Genomic DNA, 11,353 nt, shown 5'->3' on the forward strand with positions numbered 1-11,353 from the left:
TAAGCTTATCTCCTCTGACTCAGCACAGTCAGAATGACTTAGCGAACAATAATCTCTGATACGCAGTCCTTCACAATAATCCTACACTTCAGAAAGTTCAATCACAAAGCTACAAAGACAAATAATGGTGTTCAAATTCATGTTCACAGCCACATATAAAAATATAGAACTGTGTGACGATTTTATTTGGTTCTGTTTTCTGATCTTATAACAAGAAACAGTCCTGCGTGCAAAAGCTGGACAGGTATGTTACGGGCTTGCCAGGTGTGTTATCAAGCACCTCAAAGTCCTTTAAAAATGGGACTGACAGCAATAATCCTCTTTGATTTCTTTTATAGAGTAAATGTTTAACTCTAGTGTGTGTGGCAGGAGTTAACCACCATGATGAATTAATTTCTGTTAGGACTAATAAAGTTTTGTAGAATCAAATGAAAGACAATTCATGGCCCAAGCAGTTCTGAATAAAGTGTCAGCAAAGATTAACAAAAGCACAACATTCAGATTCAACTGCAGACTCACAAGACAGATAACGAGGGCTAAAATCATTCAAGATCAATTCCAGTCTACATGCCTCAGATGCCCACAACACTCATTTGTATTTCTTCTGGTTCATCTGAGTTCTTTAGGTTCATAACACAAAACAGGGCAAGAAAATAAACAACCTTTGCAGCAAATACCCCATCAGATCAGCTGCATGAGCAATATTTGTCCAGTGTATACCTAATAGAAACACACTGCGCACCCTAGCAATAGAAAGAGATGCTTATACACAGAAATGATTAACCTGGACTCCTGTGTCTCCTCCTGGGATTTAGTCCTACAATTAATACAATCATTCCACAAAAACTGAATGGCAGCCTGGCGCTACTTGGACTCCGACCCTCTCTGTATCACTGAGTGATGGATTTTCTTACAAGGAGGCCGTCATTCACAACACCACCTCCTCCCCCACCAGTCAAACACTACAGCCCCCTTCCCCCGGCTGTGTCCTGACCCTGTTTTTGCTGTGTCACAAAGCTGGAGTATGATGGCTCAGCTGGACGTATGGGCAATCATGATGCCAAGTTTGCATAAAACATAAAAACTCACGTACTGTGGGCAGGAAGTGAAGGAACTGAAGACCTGGAGAGAAGAAGAACTACAAAACCTCACAAATGCTTACCATGCATGCACAAACACAGCCAAAGAAAGACAGTCAACCGATGCCAGGTTCCTGCCATGCATCTCCCACAGATGTCCAGTGAAGTGCGCTCTGAGCATCATGACCCACATCATCACACTGTTTCGTCCTGCTAATTAGAATGGGAAGTAGTCATGATTTATTAAAATAAAGTTAAATACAAAATTATAATAACGATAAATGTAACTGATAATCTAAAGCACAGAAATATGGTTTTTATCAGCGTATTACAACTATTTGATAAGGTACAACTTTATTTGGCAGGAGATCAGTTTCTACTTCATAGATAAGTCTATAAAGTAAGCTTATCTTGATTTTGAGGACTTTAATCTCTCAAAATAAAGACTTGTGTAATCTGCAGACTCACCTTTGGACACATTTCAGTTTTGCTAGTTTATCTTCCAAGTCACACATTTGTGCTGATTACCTGAAAAAAAATAAACATTTTGCAAGCTGTACTTTTATTTAGCAGTACTTCCTGCAAGCCCACTCTAAGGTCAGCATAACACCTTAAAAATGTGCACTCAAACTTTCCCTACTCAGAACTGTCCTCTTTGTGGAATGGGTTTGTTTTAGATGTAAACATTTCTCAATACTCAGGGGTATCATATTGATTTCTCAGCTGATGGTGAATAATACTGTATCAGAGACCCTGATAAGATGGCTGAACTAATTCTTCATGTTGTAAAGTAAATTTAACCATAGCAATATTAATATTTGCTATCACCTATTATGTGTTATTATATCTAGAGCTGGGAGCAAAATCTGCATAAATATTTCTTTCCCTCCTATTTTGCTTTTTCTTTTTTTAAAAAAAGGAAGATGAATTCTGAATGAATTTGGATAATAAAACACTGCAGAAGCAAGAAAGAAAAGCAGATGATGCAAAAATGAAAAATAGATCAGTTTTCACTTACACAGGCTTTGGCTGTGGATGCAGGATGGTGTGCAGTCCTCTGCAGAGCTGTAAAAATGAGATTAATTAGTGAACAATAATAATATTTTGTTTTGATTACTTCATTGTGAGTGGTAAATTAATATTATGTCTTCTAATTCCAGAAATACTAAGTACTTTCTAGATACAGCAAATATTCTTCTTCTTCTTATCCAATATTAAAGGATGGTGTACTACAGTAATGTTGCTACATTAAGTATTAAATCCATCCAGAATCACGTTTTGGATCTTCCAAAGTTACACCACCGAACATGCGTCATTAAACATGAAATGTATTATGAGAGGTATTATGTGATAGCTCTACATTTGATGGCTAAGAATAAAGGAAGCGGTCTTATTGGTCAAATGTGCAAATCAGCATGAACCTTAGTGCTTGCATTAGGTAATATTGACTCTGTAAACACAGCTCCCAAGTGGGTCACACAAACTGCAACTTTTCCAAGTAAAAAAAAGAGAAGAAAAGTTTGCAGGTTCTGATTTTAGAGGCTGAATAATTATGAATATTGAATGAAACTTTTATGCCACTTCTGGATACAGAATAAAGACAATTATATTAAATTAAAAATCAAATTGCAAAATAAAGACACTTTCCAAAGAAATACAATATTTTGTGTGCTATATAAAGTCTGGTGGCATTTATACTTCTATTCCACGTATTTACTAAAAAATTTAAATATTTTACAGATGTTTCTACAACAAATATTTCAGGAAATCCATTCTTTCCTGCAAAACATCACATCGGTATATTAAATTCTCTACTTTAAGCAGTCCAGAGTTATATTCTGAACCAATATTTTGATTTTTTTTTTCTTTCTTTTTTAAGTTAACTTCAGCATGACTGTGAAGATATTCCATTGCAGGAATTTTTACATGTAGTGGAGTATTTTTACACTGTGCCATATATACTTTTATTCAGACACCAAAATCCTTTTCACGTGGCTGGTTAGTCCTGAGACCAGAATGCTTTACTGCAGTAAAAACTCCAGGGGTTTTTGTTATTGTTTTTTTTTTTTTTTAACTCTTAAATGTAGTTTAAGCTCTGTGCTGCAGAATGTTTTGTCCTCTGACCAAATCTTTAACCCACCTAAAAACAAAGATTTTTGGTCCTGCACGTGTATCCTAAATATGCTCATCTCTAAATATTTCTGATTTCGAATTGTGCAAACAAACTGTTTCAGATGACTAAATGTGATTTCGTATTATGTGGCAATTTCAGATTGTCCATGAAACCTAATCTCTGTCCTTTGCACACTAAAGTACACACGTGCGCCCCCGCACGCGCACACATTAGGAAACCTGAGCAAACTGTGGCATTTTTATCTTTTGTCCCGGTCCACTCAGGTTTGCTATAAAAGCCCGAGTAGCCTCCCAGTCTCTCTGCTCTGCTGATCCGGAGACCCCACCGCCCAACATGAAGCCCCTCCTCCTAGTGGCGCTGCTCGGACTGCTCGGTAAAAGCTTTTCAGCCCCGCACTACTATATTTAATCACACACATGACATCACATTTTCAATCCAAACTGACATCCATGTGTTTTAACAGCCAGCGCGTTCGCTGCACCCGGCTCTCAGAAGGTGAGATGGTGCGTCAAGTCGCAGAAAGAAATGACTAAATGTTCAGCTCTCGCCGCTGCGGCTCCTGCGTTCTCCTGTGTGAAAAAAGAAAACACCCTCGAGTGCATTACTGCCATTAAGGTGAGCACTTTTTACATCCAGAGCACCAAATTAACCACAAATACTCAATAATAGACTTTGACCAGGGCAGTTGTTATAAACGCAATGTAACTGAAGTGCTTCACAGTGCTCGGCTTATTCTGAAATGTTACGTAAATAAAAATAAGTGAATGTAATGACTTAATTTTATTGTTTTTTTTCTTCACTTTCTTCGAGTAGGTTCATACTCGAACTACTACTAAAACATATCTAAAGTAAAGATAAACTAACTGTATCTGCTGTGGAGTGTTCTAGAAAAATGGAGTAGAGTTAAAAAATTAAAAAATAAAATCCGAACCAAATGCTTTGACTTTAACTATTTCAATTGCATCTAAATATTCAATTTAATTTGGTTACATAAATACAATTTAAATGTTACATTTAATGGAAGCTTGTCAAATAAAATTTATTTGATTGGCATGGATTCAGTTTATACCAAGCACATTTTCCTTGATGATTATTATTTAGCTCATTAAATAAACATTTGATTTTATATATTTCAGCTTTACTCACTTTACTCAAAATGATTGCATCATGTTTGTTGAGGATGAATAACTTTTTCCCCCCTTTTAAGTATTTAATGTGGGGAAAAAACTACCAATGCCTTCAACTTATCCAGTGAAATTCTATGTAAAAATGACTTGACCTCAGTCATACAACAAATACTCTCCGGCAGGCTAGTGAAGCAGATGCCATTACTGTGGATGGTGGGGACATTTACACTGCTGGCTTGAACAACTACGACCTCCATCCCATCATTGCTGAGGACTATGGCACCGGTATGTCTAGTCATCAGCTGTCATTAGTAGCCTAATGAAATAAGCTCAAGCAAGAACATGTTTAGCGTTTTATGTGAATGTGATTTAGCTGTTTCAATAATATTGTATCCATTTTTTTTTTTCATTCATTCAGGTACGGACACCTGCTACTATGCTGTTGCTGTGGCAAAGAAGAACACTGGATTTGGCTTGAAAGATCTCAGGGGGAAGAAATCATGCCACACTGGTTTGGGGAAATCTGCAGGCTGGAACATTCCCATAGGATCTCTGGTGACCATGAATGTTATTAAGTGGAGTGGCATTGAAGACAAACCTCTGGAGGAGGGTAAAGGACTTTTTGTTTCTGGTTAGCTAATAACATTTGACAGTTTTAGTGCATGCATGGTCAAAGGACAATAAGATCAGACCTTTTAATGAGAAACTGGACACCTGAGAAACAATTAAACACACTTATTTGCTTTACTGACAAGAATTTATTGGTGGAATCAAAACTACAGGAAAAGTAGAAACAGACAGGGAAGGGGCTACCTAGCTTCTTTTTTATTAGTCCTGTATTTAACCAGGTAAAAAAAATCTCATTGAGATTAAAAATCTCATTTCCAAGAGAGACCTGGCTTCTGCCCAGGGATTATAAAATCCTGTGCCTGTCAGCACTTCTGATCACTTATAACACTTCCTTTTGTTAAATATAATTAACTGAAGTTCAAAAACTAGTCTGTTTAGACTAGTTAGGCCTGTTAGACAGTTGAACAAATCAATATCCATCCATCTTCTTCTTAACCAATTCTGGATCACAGGGGCTAGAGCCTGGCTCTCAGGGTGAGAGGCGGGAAAGGTTGCCAGTCTGTTAGGGGCCAAGACAGGAAAACCACCCACACTCACATTCGTACATATGGTCAGTTTAGAATTGACAATTAACCTAACATGAAAGAAACTGGTGTATGCAGTATCCCATGCAAGGGGATGCAAACTCTGCACACACAGTATAATATGAAACTTCTAAATGATAAAAATGCATATGGGAATTTTCATATTTGTCTTTAAAAGGAGACAGTGGTGACACTCTGGCTCTATTGTCAGTGTTTTGGTTTTCTTTTCTAAATTATGACCTTGGCCTTGTTTTTTGTTATGCAGCGGTGAGCACCTTCTTCCATGCCAGCTGTGCCCCTGGGGCAGCAAGCAGCAGCAAGCTGTGTGAACTGTGCAAGGGAGACTGCTCCAGGTCCCAGAGGGAGCCTTACTATGACTACAATGGAGCCTTTCAGTCAGTGTCCACTTTTTAATGCTTCTCATTAGTGAACATAAACTTCTACACATTTAGCCGAACCTTTTATCTGTAATAATATCACTTTTGTAACAGGTGTTTGGCCGAGGGAGCTGGAGATGTGGCTTTTGTGAAGCATCTCACTGTGCCAGGTCAGTATCACAACAACCTTTATCAATTCTAACATGTAAAGAAGCACTGAATCGTAGCATTGTCAGGTTTTATTTATCAAAAAAAAAAAAAAAGCTTTACCAAGATTAAAAATTTCATTTTGAAAAGCGACAGGGACAAGAGGGGACCTGATGAACATGCATGACATACAAATACAACTGTTGAACACTGCACAAGTCAAGGACAAGTTGAGCAGAATTTCAAAGCAAATTTCAGAGCAATCACGTTGACCAAGAATGTCATTTTCTCCATCGATTAAAATAGTCTTAAACACCCTGAAACTTCTACAAAATATGGGAAAGGATAACTGTGAAAAACACTGATGGTAAAACCTGTGTCATATCACACTTCCAGAATCGGATAAGCCATCGTACGAGCTGCTGTGCAAGGACAACACCAGAGCACCTATTGACTACTATAAAACCTGCTCCCTAGCCAGAGTGCCAGCTCACGCTGTTGTTACTCGCAAGGATCCACAGCTGGCCGACTTGATCTGGAAGAGCCTTGACCAAGTTCAGACTAACCACGTAGGAAGTACACTGAATAACATCTCATTTCAGCGTATTCTGATTCCTTGTGTTTCAGCAGCCTCATTGCTTTCCTAATGAATCATCTCACTTGCTGCCTTTTCAGAGCTTTAACCTCTTCTCATCTGAAAGCTACGCACCTGCCAAGAACCTGATGTTCAAAGATTCAACAGTGAGGCTCTTGAGGGTGCCCCCAAACACAGACTCCTTCCTGTATCTGGGTGCTAACTACATGAGCATCGTCCATTCCCTTAAAAAAGGTAAAGAACACAAGCAAGACAGGCATAAACACAATTGCTAGTCAGGTGTCAGTCTGGCTTATGTCTAAGTCTTTCTTCCATCTCTAGAGCAGGCATCAGACAATGCATCCCCTGCCATTAGATGGTGTGCTGTGGGCCGTGCTGAGACCGCAAAGTGTGACACGTGGAGCATCATCAGTGTGTCTGGGGACACCACCTCCATTGAATGCCAGAGCGCCCCTACAGTTGAAGAGTGCCTGAAGAAGATTATGGTAAACTCTGGAGGAAATATTGAAATCTGTTAATTTATTATTTTTTGTCTCCACTCTGTGACATTCATCTCTGCTTTGAATCGCCCCGCAGCGTAAAGAGGCCGACGCAGTGGCCGTGGATGGAGGTCAGGTGTTTACGGCTGGAAAGTGTGGCCTGGTTCCTGTCATGGTGGAGCAGTATGCGCAAGGTAGATAACAAGAAGAAGAAATAACACACACAATCCTGTGTCTTATTTCACCTTTTTTATGAGTAATATTTGTTCATTTTGTCTCCTCTCACAGATATGTGCAGCCGCTCTAATGGTAGTAAACTTTCATCTTTTTCCTCCTCTTTTTATGATATGGACAAATTTTTTAAAAAAGTCTAGAGAAGTGCATTATTTTAATTGTAACACAACTTCAATGACCAGATTTGTATTTTTATCCTTGGAATCTACCACTCTACTACTACAACTATAATTTAACTAGCTTTATATGAACAACCAGTTCAAGGAATCCTTATTTATTAGTTTATCCTCAAACTTCTGAAGCTTTGAACAACAGGTGGATGGAGCTTGTCTTCATTATATATTAAGGATATAGTCTCTTTATGGCATTACAAACAACCAAGATTAAAAAAACAATACTAAATAAATCCCCCAATTGAGCATTTACATAAATCTGGAGACCTAGCATTTAGCTCATAGGTATTGCTTGTACATTGTTTAAAATTTTAATGGCTCCGGTTTTGTAAGTATCCACCATTATAATGAAAGATGACCTTTAAAAAGTGGATTCATTTCAAATTAATCAGTGACAAACAGAGTAGATTTATATGAATGTCTCTCTCCAGTTGAATCATCTGAAATGTGTACTTCCCGTATCCACTCTCAGTCACAGCCTCCTCATACTATGCTGTTGCTGTGGTAAAGAAGGGTTCAGGGGTGACCTGGGAGACACTGAAGGGCACGAAGTCTTGCCACACAGGAATCGGCAGAACTGCTGGCTGGAACATCCCCATGGGTCAAATCTACAAAACAGAAAATGACTGTGACTTCAGTGAGTGACTGCTAGCTTCTCCTTCTTTTACCAACAGAAAGAAATTTAAAGCCACCCACAGAAATCATACAACTCCCCTTTTTCTAAAAAAGTTTGTTTAGATGACTCATGTGATGAATCTGTATTTAAACAAAAGCCACAATCTTCCATTAACCTTGACAAAAGAGAGGTTTGCTGATTGTGGAACTCTTTCTGCATCTCTTCTTCTCATCAGCCAAGTTCTTCAGTAGTGGCTGTGCCCCCGGAGCAGAGCCCAACTCTCCGTTCTGTTCTCTGTGCGTCGGCAGCAGTAAAGCTGTGGGAGAACAGGCCAAATGCAAAGCCAGCGCTGATGAGAAGTACTACGGTTATGCTGGAGCCTTTAGGTACAGCAAGAAACAGAATGGCATTGCATACAAGTTTGTGTATAAGGAGAAAGTTAGCAAAGAGACGGGAAGCACTGGAAAACAACAATCAATCTTGCCAGCCACTGTTATGTTTTTTTTCTTATATATTTCTTTTGTAAACAGCCAAGAATGTGTCAAAAGCTGAAGCATGTTTTCCTCTTAAAACCAGAACTTTTTAATCGTTTTTAAAATTTTTGTGAACTTTAGCAGTGATAAGGTGTAATTTGTAATTGGTTAGCCATTTACCCCCAACTTCACTCTTTGTCTCCAAAGTCATGATGTATGGCATATCATTACAGGTGTCTGGTTGAGGGTGGTGGTGATGTTGCCTTCATTAAACACACAATTGTGACAGAAAACAGCAATGGTAAGAGGACTGCACTGATCTGCACTACCTGCTCCGATGACATTACAACAGCTTCTAAACTTTATTCCACCTCTCTTTACCGAAGGTAACGGTCCAGACTGGGCTCGTAATCTGAGATCTTCTGATTACCAGCTCATCTGCCCTGAGAAAGGACCAGTGGAGATCAGTGATTATGCCACTTGTAACTTGGCTCAGGTGCCTGCACACGCTGTGGTGACTCGCCCAGAAAGCCACAGTAAGGTGGTCCGCATTCTTCAGGAACAGCAGGTTTGTGATAAAGTCTAAGATAGATACTTGAAATGAAATACGAGCTTAAAATAAAATTGTTGTTGTTTCAAAGCACTGAATTCCCAGTGCAAAAATCTGACATCAAGGTTCAACTTCTCTAGCCGACACAGATGCTGAGTCTGAAATAGAGAAGCATCCTGTCATTACAGAAGCTGCATACAGTTTGTTTGGCATTCTGTTTTGAGCACAACAATGAATTTTTAACCGATTTTCCAAATAGTTGCCAGTTAACTCTGACAACTTTAACATTGTCCCTTTGTAGGGGCTACATCTAAGACTCTACAGGCCTCAGTTAACATATTAAATGTTAAAGCTCATGACAGCAGAATTAGAAAAATACTGAGCAAATGTAGCTTGTTTGGAAAGATAAAGCCAATTCTCTCTACAGAGAACATAGCAGGACAGCTTATATTTGCAGAGTTGCATCTGAACAAACCAAGAGACTTCTGGAACTATGTTCTCTGGGCGGACGAGACCAAAGTGGAAATGTCTGGCCTTAATGTACAGGACCACATTTGTTGAAAATCAAACGTATTCGCACAAACACCTCATAGAAACTGGTGGTGGAGGGGTGTTGATTTGGGCTTCTTTTACAGCAACGTGGCACAAACACTTCAAGTTACTGCTCCCAAAGTTGATTCTACTTGCTACTGAATCACAGAGTGTACTTAGTTTGTCACAACTGCATAGAGTCCTGTGAAAACTTTCTTTTTGATATGACTGTACTTGCACTTGATCTCAAGTGGGGGGGACCTTGGCATTTCAAAAACCAATAGTTACAAAAGTCATGATGACTTCTGTTTTTCCACATTCTGCTGGTTTCAATGAGTAAAGTAACCAGTGTAATAGAAATCTAAAAACTAAATAACTGCTTCAAACCTAAATTGTGTTCTTAGGCCAGATTTGGAAACAACGGAACCAATCCTTCATTCAAAATGTTCCAGTCAGAAAATGGAAAGAACCTCCTCTTCAAGGACTCCACTAAGTGTCTCCAGGAGGTACCACTGGGAACAACCTATGAGCAGTTTTTGGGAAATCCTTACATGGACGCCATGAAGGCACTGAGACATTGCAGCGAAACTACTCCAGGTTTGTGCTACTGCAGAAATTACTTAGCATTTAAATGTTACTTTTGTACCATCTTGTACCAGATAAAATAACATTCATACTCGACATTCTCCAATTGTTTTTGTTTGCCTCTCTTCCCAACAGATCTGGAAAAGTCTTGCACATTCCATGCCTGCCAGCAAGGCTAATGGAGATGTACAACACAGTGATTCAGCCATCTTATCCACTTACTTCCTGCACTTACCCAAACATAGTGTTTCTCCTCTTCTGATCTTACTATAGACTTGTTTTTAGAAGCACAATTGACACTAAATATCATCAGTCCTGCCAATCAACAATATGTGAAACAATCATCTCCACATGTAGCTATTTTTATACTGCTGAAACAGCATGTTACACTGCATTTGTCACTAGATCAACTATGTTTTGTTAACACATGACTGACTTTTCTCAAATAAAGACATTTCAATGCTCTTTCACGGTGAAAGCACAATTTCTGACAATGCTGATGGTGTTTTATCTGATCTTCTCCCTTAATGATTGTTACCAAAAGAACAAAAAAGAAAAGACAATATTATCACATTTACTGCAAGTACCAAAAACACTGAGTCACTGGCTCGAGTGCAGGTTTAAAGAGCTGCTGTCTGAAGGTGCATTCAATAATAATGAAACACTAGGTGAACATGTAGCAGATTGACTGTCAGTACCGGTAATGTACATTATACAATTATAATACAATAAGTATAACTGTAGACTCCATTTTATTAAAATGTGATTTCACTAGCTACCTTCAAATTGTTACCAGTCTATATTTAAGCACATGGATGCACCGGTTCTAACACTGGTAGTCAGCTGAACTGCATTTCCACAGGCTTCGCAGGCAAATGAATAAATAAACATAAATTGAGGAAAATCTGTTTGAGTGAATCGCACAGACAATGTGGCACCCTCTGCTTTTTGGATACTTTGAAGACTTTTGGATAATTTACATTCAAATCAAAATCCTGTGGCATGAACAATGTGAAGCTGTTCCATCACAGAGACTTCACAGCAGGTTGGCATGTTCTGGAAACCCCTGTTAACACTTGGCTGGTGAACAAACACATGG

The 11,353-nt window shown here is 38.8% G+C and overlaps 1 protein-coding gene across 1 annotated transcript; it reads left to right on the plus strand.

Moving 5' to 3' along the window:
- Positions 1-3,490: 3,490 nt before the first annotated feature.
- Positions 3,491-10,738, plus strand: tfa (transferrin-a). The gene is made up of 17 exons (XM_084912455.1): positions 3,491-3,586; positions 3,677-3,828; positions 4,523-4,625; positions 4,759-4,950; positions 5,760-5,889; positions 5,986-6,041; positions 6,415-6,587; positions 6,694-6,847; positions 6,935-7,098; positions 7,190-7,286; positions 7,381-7,401; positions 7,972-8,136; positions 8,351-8,501; positions 8,822-8,889; positions 8,975-9,156; positions 10,074-10,266; positions 10,390-10,738. The coding sequence occupies exons 1-17, from the start codon at positions 3,547-3,549 to the stop codon at positions 10,431-10,433; spliced, it is 2,085 nt and encodes a 694-aa protein (XP_084768581.1). The 5' UTR covers positions 3,491-3,546; the 3' UTR covers positions 10,434-10,738.
- Positions 10,739-11,353: the final 615 nt, after the last annotated feature.

Source organism: Perissodus microlepis, chromosome 18 (genome assembly GCF_051167445.1).
Source record: "Perissodus microlepis isolate ML-2025 ecotype Zambia chromosome 18, ASM5116744v1, whole genome shotgun sequence".
In the NCBI taxonomy this organism is placed as follows: Eukaryota; Metazoa; Chordata; class Actinopteri; order Cichliformes; family Cichlidae; genus Perissodus; species Perissodus microlepis.

Excerpts from the sequence above, each read along its gene's own strand:
- tfa (XM_084912455.1), top strand. The coding sequence starts at position 3,547 with ATGAAGCCCCTCCTCCTAGTGGCGCTGCTCGGACTGCTCG. Across the intron at positions 5,890-5,985 it reads GACTACAATGGAGCCTTTCA|GTGTTTGGCCGAGGGAGCTG; the intron begins GTCAGTGTCCAC and ends CTTTTGTAACAG. Across the intron at positions 6,588-6,693 it reads ACCAAGTTCAGACTAACCAC|AGCTTTAACCTCTTCTCATC; the intron begins GTAGGAAGTACA and ends CTGCCTTTTCAG.